Raw genomic sequence first — 16,971 nt, 5'->3', positions numbered from 1 at the left:
TAAAAATGCCAACGAGTGTAATCAACGAAAAAGAGGGCAACAACACCGGCTAAACAAAGGGTCCTATTCAATGTCGCCATCTGAAGGTGTGATGGACCTTGTGCACGTTTGCATACACTGGAAATGTCTAGTGTTCTGTGTACCCGTGTGTAACATCGTAGTTAGCATATACTGCATTTCAAAATTAACTACATTACTAATCTGGGTGGAATTAAAACACGTAGTGCTGACACGTCAAGCGATAAAATGTGTGACAAACAACGTAAGAAGTGGGAAATAATTTTGGCAGCATTTGCAATCGGTTCAAAGAGTCCTGGTATGCGTCATCTCCAAACATTTGATTATTATTGTTAAAAATTCTACTTATGGTTTGAATTGAGAAGGCATGTGTTTTTTTTTCTGTATACGAGAGAGTAATTGCTCATAGTTCCTTGTATTAACAAGCAGCGGCACTGTTTCTACATCAGCAGGCATCATCCGCACCCCGTGTTCTCGCGAGATGCTATTGACCAAACACCGAGACTTTGGAAAGGAAGAAGAAGTTTGGCATTCGGTTCTGGAAGAGAGGTGGCGATTGTGTCCTTTATTGTTTTGTGGACCGCAAGAAAGTAACAGTCCTTTGTGGCGTGGATAAACGAAGTCATTCTTGCTCGCACGCTCGTGTTTTGTGAGAGCTTCTTTCACAAAGAGAAATGAGCTTTCTGTTGTGAGTATACTGTGAACTCTGCCTTTGTGTCTCTATGATCAACTTGCTTTTGGAAGATACTGCATATATCATGTGCTGCTCATCCAGCATGATAGACCTAGAAGCTGCATCGCAAGGGATAACGCTAGTCGCTACCTAGCTGGCTCTTTTTCCTCGCTGTACTGTTTTCACTGGATTACACACTGACTTGATATTTAGCTGTTCATATTATTTGCGATTCTCATTTTTTGCGGGGTTAGCTGCCTACGTTAGACACCGCTTTTAATCGCTTGTCCTCCTACTGAAGTGGAGTGGTGCATTTTAATCTGCTGTCGCCGCACATTACCATTGATTTCAATCGACAGCTATATTGTTGGCTAAACGCCAGATGTATGTTAACTAGCTAGCCGACCAGGTTACCATCCTGTAGATATCTGTCATGAAAATGAACTTAGATTAAACGTTACTGAATGGCATTTATCTAGACTCCCATACTGGTAAACCTAGCGTTTAGCCTCAGTTTATCATGACTCGCTGTTTTTGTTTATTCCCAGTCATCATCATAGCCACCTAGCCGCCAAACTGTGTGGATGTCACAAACGTTGCCTGGCATTCTGTTGCGTTAGTCTAGTCACGGTTACGTTTGAACGACGAATATTAATGAATAGCTGATAGCTAGATATCTGGCAGGCTTAGCTTGTAGCGTAAGCCTTCGTAGGTGGCCACTTGTATACACAGTTAAAAAAAAAAAATATCAAGCGAGGCTTATAGCAGCTAATCAAGCTTGCTGCATGGCATCTACCTCAACCATGGAGACGACCTTTAGTTTTGGTTTATGAAGTAGCTAATTGCTATGCCAGTGGCATTGTCGAATCTAAAACTTTAACACTTTAGCTATCTCATTGTTGTGGTCATCATTACCGCAAAACAGTTTCTGTATCTTAAAATTGTTCATGCACTCATGCAATCTTAAAAGTGTTCATGCACTCATGCACTTGAAATACAGTAGATGAACGATTGCCAGTCTTGCTCGCGGGGGCCCAGTTTTTGTGTAGTTACAATAGAGCCTTAATAGACATGTGAAATTGATCTGGCTATTGGCTATATGCAGTGGCTATTGATCTGGATTTAAAATGTCTTTTACATGTTATTGTCATGTTACGTGTCCATCTTAAGCAAAATTTCTTGTTGGAGGTGTATGAAAAAAGATGCATGCAGTAGTGTTTCTTATGCTTAATTTTGTCCATATTTGGCAGATGCTATCAAAATCATGTGGAAGAAATGTTTTAACATGTTTTTTTATGATCCAGACACCTCTAACGAGTTTAAAAGATTTACAGCACATGACTGTAATTATAAAGTCCTGATCAGCATCAAATAAACTCAATGAAACGAACTGATTGAGAAACTTGAAAACAATTCAGTGTACATAGTGGATCCACAGGATCAAAACTGGAAACCTGTATACAGATGCAAAATTGAGGGTGGATGTGTGTGTGTGTGTGTGTGTGTGTGTGTGTGTGTGTGTGTGTGTGTGTGTGTGTGTGTGTGTGTGTGTGTAAGTGTAGCCTGTATAGCTCAAATTTTGCAGCCACTCCTGACATGAGACCCAATTAGCTCACTGAGATTGTATTAGTGCACACACAACTGAGAATGATTCTCTTGTGGGTTAGTAGTGTGTGCGTCTGTGATTTGATGGCACAACATGTTTGTTTGTGATTTTCAATGGTGTGTTGCAGTGTCTCATCTGTGTGTGTGCATGTGTGTGTGTCTATGCTTTGCGTTCATAATAGTGTAATGAAGTAGTTCAGTGAATTTTGGTTGAATTAAGTATGACTCAGTACACTAGATTAGGTGTATTTTCCATGTCTAATGTGAACAAAGGCCTAATTATCAGTCTTACATAAAAGAAAACATTCCTGTGTGGAAAAAGAAAAAGAGTCCCCATCACTTAAACGAAACAGGAAGCAGGCAGTGGCTTGTTGGTGCATTCTGTCTGTCCATTGCTGGGTTTCTGATTCAGGAAGAAAAAAAAATGAAGCATGTTTAGACAACACTCCTTACTTGCTGCTTCTCCACCGAGATGTGTGTTCCTTTCAGACGCAGCTTGTGTCACAAGCTATCTCTTCATGTTCCTTTGTCTTACAGTAACACTCAAGATTTACTTCTGCTTGTACCGCATGTAGCATATGACCGCTTGGAACAAAACAAGGGAAAAAAATCAGATAAAGGGGCTAAAAGTGTGACTTCTAGGCTTGACCTAATTATCGGGCTAATTGAGTCTGACCTTTTATGTTGGGAGTTTATATATAACTGAAAGAAAAGGGCCCATCTTGTAAACAGTCTTAGTGGCTTTAATGGCCAGATTTAATCTAACCAGAGAAGGCTTTGTGCTTAACTTTGAGTGAGCACTTTAAGCGGTTGTACTGTTGGCATGATTTGTACTTATGTTCTTGTTCATTTCAGTACATGCAAAGCTTGTGCTGTTGTTAGAGAAATGAAAAAAAAAAAAGATCAACATGAGTTTGTTACTCAGAGCTATAGGACGAATGTATTTTCCATTACATGGAATGTTCTGTTTGCTTGCCATCATCAGCGGAGAGCTCACGACAGTCTGCAAAGCTGTTTGTAATCTTCTTGTCAGAAGCTGTTCCGTGGGCAGTTATTGACTGCACCATCTTCCATTGCTCTGGCAACATTTTTCATCAGTTGCGCTTTTTGGTCGGGGCTACTCCATGTGTTTTTTTTTTTCCCCCCCAGTAATAATCAGCCTTTTACACAAAGCTGTAGGCCTACATGTTCATTCACGAGCAAAATGTTTGCTTACTAATTAAGAATGGCTACAGTTGGCAGGACAACGTCATTTGGCTGTCTGAACATGATTCTGATTCACTTTTAAAGGAGACCAAGGGAGTGCCAGAATCAGAAAGTACTTGCCTCACAGCCTTATCCCTGACAGGGAGAAGGTGCAGGTGTGCATTGGTTTGCTGGGTGTTTGCTCTGGACAGGTTTACACAGGGGAAAGGTAATTGCACTTTGTTGATTGCACCAAGCACAGACAAGAGTCTCTGTTATGAGTACGAAATTTGCACTTTGTTTCTAAAGAGGTAACCTTTCAACCGGTTCAATATGACACTGACAAGGAAATTACATATGAAAAACACATCTGCCATAAAACAAAAAAGAAAAAACAAAAACCTCAAAATCTAAAAGTGTATAAACTGTGGCCTTTTTCTCCTTTGTGTCATCAGCATTTGAATCTGTTACCAAGCTATGTTTCTCTCTGTCTGTCAGTTATTGTCCAGGTCAGCATGTTGCTGTGAAATACAGTGCGGTTTTGTGTGTTACCGGGTAACACATCTAGGAGGGAATGCAGCTGTTCACGGTCAGCAAAATCTGTATCATGTCAAATTAATATCCATGTAAGAGTGAAACAGGCAAAATGGCAATCTCAGTGTCTAGTTCATGCTTAAACCGTTTAAAGTGTTGCTGCTACCCATTCCCCCCACTCACATCCAGAGAGTAACTAAGTGGCTTGTTTACGCCAGCTTGGTGTCCCTTTTGTGTGTGAACCTTACATAAGTCACATGAACTCTTGTCACGCCGGGGTGCGTGAGGTTGTTAAGGCTACATCTAGGGATTCAGGACTAAAGTAATGCTGGGTGATGAAGTGGTCAGAGAACTGCACTTGTAACCAGTAGGTTGTGGGTTCAGATCCCAGGTAGAACATTGCTGTTGTACCCTTGTGCAAGGCCCCAAAATGAATCCCTTTTGTAAATATGCAGCTGTATCAGTCTCTTTGGATAAGGCTGTCCTACAAGCAAATAAAGAGTATTATGTAATGTGCTCTGCTCTGTCACATGGTAAATCTTTCATAATGTGTCTTGTTAAAAACATGAAAAATGCAGCCTATGTGAATTAAGTTAAGTCTTATCCTCAAGGCAGTGGTATATTTAAGCATTCATCCTAATTCTGCATCATCAAAATATTGAGAATTTTAAGATACAGATGAAGATCTTAGGTTTGGAACAATTTAAGTACAATATGGTTTGCTGAATCAGTTTAATGATTAAGGCACACCACTCCCTGGCTTGTTTATCTTAAAACACTGGCTCTGAAATGAGCCGTGAGATGAGAACATAAGAACCGGAGCTTTCTCCTCGCCTGGGGGTTCGTTACTCATGACTGATCAGGACGTTGTTTAATCACGTTTGATACTGAGCCGCTGTCTGCTCTCTCCTGCGGACGCGGCTGCTGTTGCAGAGGAAAGAGAATGTCTGCTCATTACTCTGTGTGCTCTCCAGTCGTTCCTCGCAATGTCTCCTCCCATATGTCCTAACAGGCCAATCGCATGGCACGTTATTGAGTCCTGCAGCACAGGAGTGTCAGTGCAGACGGCCAGGCCAACGCCCCAGCCTTAGTTCTGTTAATGTTCAGATCCTGAAATAGCCCTGTGCTGTGGCACTTTCAGATTAGGGTTGATGTGTGGGTAATGAAAGCGGGTGTCATTGCATTAATTACTAGTCCTGAAAATACATTTGAGATTTAATTACAATCCCGACCCATTGATTCACTTAAACACCCAGGCTGTGTCTCAGATTTTTTTTAATATGCTAAATCTAGTCTAATCCATTTGCGGCACCAGGGGCCTCAGTTAATGGTCCAGAGAGGACAGATGCAGCTTCCTTCTTTTGCCCTGCCCCACTGTGCCGCTCGATATGTCATGTGTCACGCGCACAAGCGCAGAACGAGTCCCACGGTGACATACCGTGCAGCATCTGAGGCCCGCGTCTAATGACTTAAGATCTGTGACCGCAGCAGATGTGGAGGGGAATGGTCCCTGTTCACTGATACTAGGCGTGGGGTGTGGTCACTGCCATGCCAATACACCACACACCGACCGCTCCCTGACCGCAGATCGATCGTACCCTGCAGGCCTGCCCGTGTCTGCTCGTATGGTCATGTGTCCTCATTACACGGTTGCACAGCCATCAGACGAATGTGGGCTAGCTGCAGCTCCATTGACGGCCTTTTGTTTTGATGGCAAAGTCAGTTGTGCACGCTTTGTCAGCAAACCCAATTGCCCATGTCTACCGCCGGTTACGTAAGGTGACCTAGACTGCCTCGGTGAAAGGGCTGGCATTGTTTTTTCATCAGAGACTGATTAATTGAAGGGGAGCGAATAGCTGATTCATCATCCATATCCTCCTAATGTGAGCCCAAATTGTAGCTCTTAATTTATTATTTTTTGTTGGTTCAATTTAATTTTGGTCTAATAATTAACAGTAAAGTTAGGATTGTTCAGTAACCACATGCACTTTTGGAAACTGTAGGTATGAGATCAGACAGGGTGAAGAACAGAGCATAAAGGAGGCTTTTTTCCTCTTTCTTTTGGGGTCTTGTTAGGTAAGCTTTTAAAAGTGCATTCCGTTTCGAAACTGAATTCGGAACAGCATAGAGGGATACATTGTGTCCTCGGGGGAGTGTGTGCTCGGCGAATCCTCAGTCAAAGGAGATGAGAGAGGGGGTTTATTGCCGCCGTGTCGGAATGCAATCCAGTCACAAGAAGGATCCGCAAGCCAGTCATGAACTGCAGGGCTCAGAACGTACGTGGTGCCACTCACTTCTTATGGGGTACACTTCATCTCCAAGCTCACACCTAGAGACAAAGTCCAGTCTCGCTGTATGAATCCTCACACTTTGTGACCCCCGGGGAAGCCCAGCTGGCTGCCGCCTCTGGAAGGAGCCTCCGCTCAGCGCTCCTTCCTGTTATTTCCGCCGCTCATTGTTTGGCGTCCATCTGCTTTACCGCTTCCCCGCGTTTCTCCATTGTCGCGGTGGCTGATGTCTTTGCCGTGCTTATTTCAGCACCTTATGACCGGAGAGGCTTCTGAGGGTTCCTCCAACTCCAGCAGGCAGGAAGTGTAAAGAGGAAGTAAGAGATTGCCTCTGAATTACAGCAGATGGTCTTTGTATAAATAGACATTTATATGTGCTGTGTGACAGCAATCACGCAAATGCTATCCTTGGTTTATTTTATATATTTGCAATGTTTTGATCACATTTTCTCAGTGAAAAGGTTCATGGCGTACCTGGTGATGACCATCATAAAACCTCAATGAATCTTGTGACTTGGGTGACAGTAATATGACTGATGTAAAACTGGGAAGTTCCATCATAAGGGAATTACTCAGCCTTTTAGTGATGTTTATTTCACCGCAAGTTTAACAGGGAGGCCTTCTTACACAAAGCATCATCAGTGGGGACATTCAAAAGATGACAGACAGTGATTTATGCAATAGGAAAAGAAGGCATATTGCAGGATAGGAAGAAGGCTGGCAACTGGCTACATGTCTTCAAGGAAAAAGGTTTATGTACTGGCTGGTCATAAAAGAACAAGTCTGTGCCCAAAGCAGTGTCTCTCCTTGCGCGGTTCAGTCAAGGCGGGCCGCTTCAGCCAAACTAGTAGAGCTGCAGAGTTCAACTGAGGTGCAGCTTTTGGACTAGTATTACCTTTGAGACCGTTTCTGTGAACGTGCCACATTATCATCCTTTCCTGGGTCCTATGACCTCAGCACCATCCCTGTGATCGATGTTCACATAGCTTGCGTGTTGTGTGTTGTGTGGTTGGATGAGAAAAGGCAAGTAAGAAATTGTCATGCCCAAAAGTCTTTCTTCTGTGGAAAATACATTTGTACTTCAACTAAATTCAAATCTGAGAGTGGACAATGTAAGCAGTCTGTTGTCACACATTAGGTTTTTGTGATTGCATTCCTTTTTTAGATTGAATGTGGAAAAAAGTGAATTAAAATCACTCATCACGAGTTCTCTGCCCTTTTGTGAATTGTGCATGCCATTTTTGTTCTTAATAACACAAGCTCCCAGTGGCCAAAGTACTTGGGCGTGACTTAAACAGAAAGACACTGACAAGTGGAGGATCTGACTCATGTGTGACTGTGAAAGATGGCGTCTTCAGGCTGGAGCATGCGAGTTCACGCCCTGCGGAATGCTGGCCTCAAGGTGTGCTGGCAGAAGGAAGAGCACAGAGGTGGCTAGCAGCAGCGGAGCTCCAAACAAAATCCACACTAGGGAGAGCAGCGTTTGCCATTGCAGTAAAGGACTCTGTTGCATTGAGCGGGTCCATCGTGCACAGGGTTATTTGGAAGGGAACAGGAGGTGACAAGATCCGTCTTGTCAGCGTTCTGCTTGTACAATCCTGAACTCTTGTCAGGTATCCCTGACCTATTCAGGTGCATGGACATGCACTATAGGGTACCAGGGAGGTGTTAATTGAGGGTTTTGTGTGCTATCATTGAGCAGGACACACAACAGTGCTGAAGTGGGGTATTCTCTTCACCAGGTGCTTATTTTCACTTGTTCTTTGAATAAAATGACAAGTATGGGCACGAATTATATGGCGCGTTTGGTGGACATAATTGAAGAAAACCATGAATGCAGAAAGGTTGTTAGAATAGAATCGCTGAGTCCCAATTCTTGGCAAGAGTTTTAAGAACATCTTGGAATTAGTGGTGATTACATGTCTTTATATTCGACTGAAAAAAAGATAAGCACATTTGAACACTTTTTAAAACTCAGCTCTTCAGTGGGATTAATTTTGTTCTTTTTCCACTAACTTGTCAAGACTGTGTGGGTAGATGAGTCACATCTGTCCTAAGTGGTGCTAATTTGTGTGCCCTGACAAAAGGGTACTAAGGCGCTAAAGTGATGTGCAGATGCATTGCTTAGTCTAGTTAGCTGTTTTAGGTGGCCATGTACCATTGCTGGATTTACTCTCGCCAGGTGGCCTTGTGTAAAGCTGCTGTTTTGATTTGCTGTTCAGGTCTAGTAAAGGCTTGTGCCGTCTCCTCTCTCTGTCCCTCAGCGGGAGTCGCTCGTCGAAGACGTTCAAGCCGAAGAAGAACATCCCGGAAGGCTCGCACCAGTACGAGCTGCTGAAGCATGCGGAGGCCACGCTGGGGAGCGGGAACCTGCGCATGGCCGTCATGCTGCCGGACGGGGAGGACCTCAACGAGTGGGTGGCAGTCAACAGTGAGTGTCCGCCTTCACCTTTCCACTCCGATCTGTCTTCCACTGTGTCTTAACGCAATGGTTGTTGGTGGATTAACATGCAAATTGTTCTGACTAGTTAGGATCAGACTGATTATCTGGGTCAAGGAATCATTTTCCAGTTTTTTTCCCCTCATATTAGCCAAAATGTTGTCTTGTTTAGTTTTGTTTTTAATTCCCTCAGGGAAGTCCAGTCTGTCAAGTAGTCATGACAGTTTTATTGTACCTGGTACTATACTTGTACAGTAAAGGTTGATCGGGTGGTTGGTTGATCGATCATGTTCACTTCCTTAAAGGGCATACAAGTCTGTTCTCTGAATAAACTATTCAGTTCATCAGTTTAACCGATTCATTTTCAAGTTCTTTGGAAGGAAGCTGAGGAGCAATTATGGAGCCCAGGGAGAGTGTTCAGTAGGATCTAATAAAGACTGCCAGTGGCTTATGCATCCAAGTATGTGTCCACTCTAGACGTGGGTTAGGGAGGTCAGCGTTTCCATCCATCTGCATGTGATGGCCTGTGTGTTGTTTTTTGTTTGTCACACCTCCCTCCAAGCCTCGCTATGACTAATTCACCGCTGAGAAACACTCCACACGTCTCAGCTGTCAGACTGCTGTTCCCTCAAAACGCAGACGCAGCACCACTGTAGTGAACATTGCACAGTATAAAGAAGAAGTTGAAATAAATGACATTCTGAGGAGGTTTGTGTGAAAGGAAATCGGATATGAGGACTCAACTGCTGAATGCTAGAGGGGAATACCATTCTGGAATATTCTTGGGGTTCTAACGGCAACAGAGCAAGTCCTGGCTAGTGGCAATAATCAGTCTGAGAAATTTTTTTTTTTCCCAGAAAGAAAAAGAAACATTTCATCACGAATGTTGTAGGGCAGATTTATGGATGTAGGAACCTTTTTTTCCCCTGTCTAGTCAATGGAAGCCTGCGATTGTGAATACATATTGATTCTTCCACTTCCATTGGTCCAGCAGGTCACCAGTGGTAGACTCCCCCCAGGCAGTGTGGGGAGGCCGGCACTATATAAGGAAAGTGAGGATCCCTCATTGGGTAACTGACCCGAATTGAGAGGAAAATCAATTCTCATCAACAATGGCTTTCAGCTGTGGCCTCTCTACAGTATTCTATAAAGATGACAGTACAAAGATGTTGAGCCTGGATGGTAATGGGGTTCTGAAGCAATGAGGTTAATGTGGTTTGATAGGACATGCTGGCTTCTGTGAAGCTAAGTGAACCTGGAGGCGAGGAGACGATGGCATGTCTTTAAGATGTAAGCATGAAGTTCAGTTCCTCACATGAGTGTGCATGTAGTGGTATCCTGCTAGATTGTTGTCATGTTGTGCAAAAGCATAAATTGAGTTTCTTTTTAGGAATGTACAGCAACTGCACTTGGATGAATTTAGGGAGGAACTGGTTGAGTGTGAAATAAGACCGAATTCAGTGAACAGCAGCAGCAGGTCATGTACGCTGATAGATTTGTCCAGGTCTTTTGCAATTACAAGTAGTTTTGCAGCTCAGTTTCCATCCTTATCAACAGAAGCAAAAGAGAAAGGTCAATTTAATGGTACCTCACCATGAGCGACAAGGAACCAATCTCTCAGTGCTTGTCTTGGGCATTGTGTGAATTTAGCGGTTAATAAAGTGGTTCAGAAATCTGACCAAAGACCAAATTTGAGAATGCCTGATTTATTAATTAGGCTGGGTTGTTTTTGGTGGAGGGGTAGTGTGGGGTAGTGTGTGTAAAAAAAAAAAAAAAAAAAATAGGGAAGCTTTTAGGGTGTAGTGCAGAGATGGAAAATGACCTGTCAGCAGAGGCCAAATTAGCAGCAGCTGCTGGCTTTGATTTTGTTAAGTGGCTTACTCTCATCAAGGGATGATGGACACACAGACCTCATGATGAGTGACTTGCCAGCAGGGATTGTAACAAGCTGTTTCCATCATACATGACACATGTTTAATGTCATAAAATCTGCCTTAATGAAGTTGCCAAGGACTGAGCTTAAATCTGGCAAATTATGAAATTGATTGCTCAGAACGTTCAGTTGCAATCCAGTGATATCAGAATGAACTAAACAGAATCTAGATTTGAACTTTACTCCACTTTGGTTCTCACTGGTGTGTGCTGTTGAGGCAGTTCCACCTGAGTTGTGACACTCTTGCCCCTGGTATTATTAACCAGGCCTACAGTGAGAGGAAATTGATATGTAAAGCAGCGCTGAGACATGAATTTTAAGTGGCCTCCTCATTGTCCTCCCTTTCCACCAATGCCGGTTTATTTTGCATGTAGACAAATCGCTTGGAGGACGAGTGTAAGCATGTTAAATTTCCCTGGGGATATCCTCGGACACAGTGAGCGCAAGCCAGCGACCAGCAGCTAGCACAAGATAAGCAAAGGCAATGCATGCCAGCTTTTTAGAGGCAGGGGTGTTTGTTTCTAAGGATTTCAATATTTTGAATATAAATATATATTTGTCCCTGACTTAATGAAATGGTGGGGCCTGTGGTAAGGGAGTCTGTTAAATTTGTGCCCCGAGCCATTTGAGGTTTGATCAGTCTGGTGAGTTTCAGAGGGCTGGTGCTGTGCCAAGGTCATTTTGGCATTGTGTGGCCCCAGTGGGGATAGTGCTTCTGCTCCATGCTAGTGGCAATGAAACGGAACCAGTTGGTGTCATTTAGGCCTGGATTTTAAATTACCCAGGAAGGTTCTTTTTGCTGTACCTAGTAGAAGTCATACCTTTTGTCCCCCTAACCTCCACGCACACGCTCCCCCATGCACCCCTTCCCAGAAGATCAGGGCACATCAAAAACACATTTATTAATGTGCATTTAATACCACAGCATTGCCATTTTAAGTCTTTTTTTTTTTCACATTAACCACCTTCAGACATCATTTTGCTGAACAGGCTGTTAAGTCTAATATGTTCGCCATGCTGCAACTAAAATTGGATCCTCCAATAGATGAGCTGAATCATTTCAAATTATTGCTGGCAGTCACAAGCTCTGCAGAACAGTTTTTCATTTCTCTGAAATCATTGACTGCAAAGCTGCATCACCTACTGTGTTCTGTTCCATATATCAAAGCTGTGTTCCCGGCTTTTCACATTGCTGTCCAAGCAAGGTCTTTGCACTGTGAGCATTATTTGAACAACAACCAAAATGATTTCTGTTTGGCACTCTAAAACACCCTCGTGATAATTAGGCCAAGGTACTCATGGAGCTGTTGTTCTCCCAGCCCTTGAAGAAGACTCAAGGAACTCTTGATGTATCTTAACTACTGAGAAACTGCCACCGAATATGACACAAGCAGTGCAGCAGACCATCTTGATGCAGCAGACTATCTTTTGAGAAGAGCTCTCACCCTCTGTCAGATCCGTCCAGCTCGCCACTTGTTTGGGATGGAATGAAACAACGGAAGCTGGGACTTCCTGACACGCAGTGCTTCCAGGGAGCCCTGCGTCCCGGAAGCTAGTAGCACCAAACAAGTGTAAACCCCAAGCCAAGTTCAGTCCAGCTGTACATGTGAATTCAGGGTGAAATCCATCCCACTGACTGAACAGGCCCTTGAATCCAACCCTGAGGGCTTTTCAGTCCCTCCACTTACAGTGTCTCCTGAACTCTGACTAAATAACACAAGCCAATATTTTTTGTTAGTTGCACAGTATTGCAGTCATTGAAAAGAAAAGTTTGTCATGTAAATGATTAAAAAAGTCACAGTTATGTGTAAAAAGCGAAGTGGATGTGTTGACTGGCATCATTAATCCTGTTAAAAAAACAACACACTGATGTGTTACCCCTTTTGAGATATGTAGGTAGGTGTTGGTAACTTCGTCCTAACGCACAGGTCTGTGTTTGATTTCCAGCTGTAGATTTCTTCAACCAGATCAACATGCTGTACGGGACCATCACTGACTTCTGCACAGAGGAGAGCTGTCCTCTCATGTCAGCAGGACCCAAGTAAGGACTTGCCTGCCTCTTGTCTTCCAGTCTTTGGACTTCAACAAAAGGCAGATGCACCTTATCTTCAATTCACGAGGCTTTTTACAATTTGCTCTGTTTGCTTATTGTCATACTAATTTGTTTTTCAGTTGTGGCATGTATTTGCTCTGTCTTTCGCTAGTGTCTTTTCCTGATTATAGGAATTATCATATGCTTTATATAACCATACAGAATTACTTCTTAATCTCATATTAAGTCATTGTGTGTATGCAGAAAGAATGATGAGTTTTTGAATTTTGATTGACTTTCATTTTGTAGGTATGAGTACCATTGGGCGGATGGAACCAATATAAAAAAGCCAATCAAATGTTCAGCACCCAAGTATATTGATTATTTAATGACTTGGGTGCAGGACCAGCTGGATGATGAGACACTGTTCCCATCAAAAATAGGTATGGGCAGCGTTCCTGTTTTCTCTTCCTTTGACTCTTTGATCCAGACATTTTTTTAGTGTGGAAGTCTGCCTCCCTTTCATAAATTTCCAACTTTAATATTTTTCTATGCAAGTTCATTGTCCATCTAAGGTCTTACTTTTATATTGAAATGTTTTCCTCTGGTCTTTCATTTCTATGCAAACTAGCATGTTCTTTTCCACCTCTAAACAGGCCAGGAATTAATGCAAATTGGCAATTTAAATAAGGTTTTTGACTCTCGTCCCCTGGTGCTAAAAGGCAAACTCATGTTTTTGATGTTCTTCCCGTGGAGTGCCAGTCAGATTTTTTTTTTTTTTTTGCTCAAAACCTAATTACCCAGACAGGTCTTTACCAACAGTGTTGGCAGAGTTGGTAGTTAATTAGCCCTCTGTCTGACCAGTCTTAAAATGTTTCACCGTGCAGCAGCAGCAGAAGGGTCACTGTGGAGTTTTCTCACTGTTGCCTCTGACCGCAGGTGTCCCCTTTCCGAAGAACTTTATGTCGGTGGCCAAGACCATCTTGAAGCGACTCTTCCGTGTGTACGCCCACATATACCACCAACACTTCGACGCCGTCATCCAGCTGCAGGAGGAGGCTCACCTGAACACGTCCTTCAAGCACTTTATCTTTTTTGTTCAGGTATGTGCGTTCGGTATGTTCAATGTGCCCAAGTGCTCGGTGTGGCTTTCGCTACCCGCTCAGTGGGAAGGTAATGAACGTAGCATGATCTGCTAAATAAATGGCGAACTTGTTCATTCAGGCTGCAGTATACTACAAAACGTGATACCAACACTAACTTCCTCTACATCCATTTCCACCCAGTAATATTGGATTTTATGAAATGCCTAAAAAAAAGAATACCTGTGAAAATGTACTTGAAAATGCAGTATTTCTTAATGTCAAAACTCTGTCATGGTAGAATGATGATGTGGTGGTGTACAGAATGTGTAATTCTGGAGATGTGTGCATTGTTTTTATTTTTGCAGGAGTTCAACCTGATAGACAGAAAAGAACTGGCTCCCCTACAGGAACTGATCGAGAAGCTGACGTCCAAGGACAGATAAACAGGAACGACGAAACGTCTCCTCACCCAGCGTCATGCAACAGATCTCCTCTGATTTTCCCCTGTATTTTCTACGACCCGGCTTTGTTTTGTGTGCTACAGTATGTGATAACATTTAGGGGAACGTCTCTTAGAATGATGGGGATTAGGCAAGCTTTGGTGCATAGCAGGTCTTGCTTTAGGCATGTGACTTAAACTCAGTTATACAGTGGTTGGGTGAATGGTTCATTATTTTTTTTTTGGCGTTGTCCCACTGGCGCCCTACACCCCTCTCAGAGTTAAGATTCAAGTGCCTAAGAAAGTTCACCTTAAAATTGTAACAGTACAACTGAGTTATACACTACCAGTGGCAACTTAAACCCAAGGACTAGACAAACATTAAGGTTTGCAGTCTTCTTTTAAAGATATGCTGTTGTTTATATTTCTCCGTTTTTACTTCCCCGGTATAAGACACTCAATGATAATTTTACTCTTCTGTCTTTTCTCACTACAATCAAGACACAAAGATGTTCAATAAGCATTTTTTCAAGAAGATGTCGCCCACTACCTTTAAATGTACCCTTCGTGAGTGAGGTAGACTAAAAATATGAGAGAGTGTGATGAGATTTGATGGAGAGTTTGATACTGACAGAGGAGTTTGGTAAGTTTTTCAGAAAAGCACAGCTCAGTGTTGTACTCTTATGGTGTGGATTCACCACTCACTGCTTAAGTCTGTATTGGCTATTTTTAACTGTTTGCATTCTGTATTTGCATGGCTTTTTGGCTTTCTTCTGGGGCTTTGCCTGCATTTCTGAGCTCATCTGATTTTAACTAAATAGATAAGCCTACAAGTAAAGGTTCACAACAGTGACCCTTTGGAACAGTGCTGGGTTAAATAGCCAAATACAGTTGTATTTCATTATAGTTATTGGTGGTTTCCACACTGCCCAACTGTCGACCATACGATTTTCTCTGTACAAGATGCTTGACCAGCTTTCTACTATGGTAGAAATTCATCTGTCCTCATGGACTGACCCACACATGCACCCTGATATGGCTTGCACAATTCAAAAATTGCAGCAACCAGAAGTGAAATGCCGCAGGCAAACTAGTTTGGGAGTTGTTTCAGACTTCTAATACTTTGATCAGGGCACAGCTGTTTTATCTTAATAGTATATACACAAAGAATGACATAACAAACCAGTTTTTTGCAGACTGCACATTATACATTAAATTGAGGACAGCTATGTTTGGGCTGGGATGTGAATTGCTGTGGTATTCATATTCTGGTGATGTGCAGGTCTCTCCAGCCTTATAGACCGATGTTTTCCCAGTACTTGTCCTGTAGTACTCTTATGTGAGCCAAGTCTGATCTCCTCAGTGGTTTTGGTGGAGCTGTTTTTTTCTCTGCTTCTGCATTTGACATTGCTTTAGTTATTTCATTTAAGACCCTGTGTAGTGCAATACAATTAGTATTGAATTGAAGCACAATTAGTTAAGTGAGACAGGGTCTATGTTGAACACTGGGCCTTCAGTGAACTGAATCATTCTTTTTTCTTAAATTTAGTATAACCTTGTTGGGAGAAATACCTCTGCGTTTGGTTTCTGTTCATTAGTGGATGCTGAAAAGCCATAACAGATAAATTGTTCATCAGTTGTTCATAACTAATATGTCTGTGTCATCGGTCGAGAGCAGATCTAACAACTTGTTTTCCATTCATTTTTGTGTCTATGCATCAGGGTACTTTTTTATTGGATTCAGTATTTGCTGTGAACTGTATTGTTCGAATATTATTAAAACAAAAGCACTTCCAGCATTTGTCTTTAAAGACTTCAAGTGTATATTCCTGAATGGGTGTCAGATATTAATCGACACCACCAAATTATTTAGGGCTAATTTGGATTTAAAACAAACGAATGGGGAAAAAAACCCGGATTACATAGAGATACATGAGGGACAGACTCTGGGGGGAAAAACTGCTGTAGGCTGGCACTGGTCTAGTAGACTGTCCATCTTAATCTATTAAAATACTGTCCCATGGCAGTGTAAGCACAGTGCAGTCACTGATAGTGAACCAAAGCCCTTAAGGGAAGAGAACAGTTCTGAGGAACTTTTGAAATTTTGGAAAAAAAAAACTTTGCTTACTATGCAATTTCTTCATATACTTCTCTGTGGTTTCCAAGGCATTTCAGTGGCATCTGAAAACAGTATATACCCTTGACCACTGGCTACAGCTGGCTTATATGTCAAGTTACAGTCCCATAAACGTGACTGAATCTGGTTATTCTCATGATTTCAGGAACAATAAACCATGATCTCACAGCAATGTCATACTGTGTGCAAGAAGACCATTATTATCTTGCATTTGTTTTAAAAATAATGGCAGAACTAGTGGAGGTTTAAGTGGTGTAGGCTGGCTGAGGAAGGTTTTCAAATGTAAAATGTATTATGTTTGAGTAAAGCATACATTTAATATTTACTGTATAGTATGTAGAAGGATACACTTCTTACAATGTTTTATTAACCTATATTATCACTGTTCTTTTATTCAAGAAACTTTAGAATTCAGTCCACAAACCATGTGATGATATCCTATATGTATATTAATTTATCATTGTAAACAAGCTTCATAATTATGCTTAATCACAATAAAAATTGCCCGTAGGAAATCCTTGTTTTAGTTAATGATACTTCATCATTGTTTTTGTATTCATGGCTTGTACTTTTAAAAACTTAGCTCCTGTTACAAGACATTA

The 16,971-nt window shown here is 42.1% G+C and overlaps 1 protein-coding gene across 1 annotated transcript; it reads left to right on the top strand.

Moving 5' to 3' along the window:
• The first annotated feature begins 554 nt into the window (after positions 1–554).
• LOC118776985 (MOB kinase activator 1B) lies at positions 555–16,790 on the top strand. Its single transcript, XM_036527665.1, has 6 exons — positions 555–706; positions 8,568–8,734; positions 12,624–12,717; positions 13,018–13,151; positions 13,648–13,811; positions 14,159–16,790. Exons 1-6 carry the CDS (start codon positions 693–695, stop codon positions 14,234–14,236), a joined length of 651 nt encoding a protein of 216 aa, XP_036383558.1. The 5' UTR covers positions 555–692; the 3' UTR covers positions 14,237–16,790.
• The last annotated feature ends 181 nt before the right edge of the window (positions 16,791–16,971 follow it).

Source organism: Megalops cyprinoides, chromosome 4 (assembly GCF_013368585.1).
Source record: "Megalops cyprinoides isolate fMegCyp1 chromosome 4, fMegCyp1.pri, whole genome shotgun sequence".
In the NCBI taxonomy this organism is placed as follows: Eukaryota; Metazoa; Chordata; class Actinopteri; order Elopiformes; family Megalopidae; genus Megalops; species Megalops cyprinoides.
Note: the sequence above shows the minus strand (reverse complement) of the source record. Positions and strands in the feature narration are given on the sequence as shown.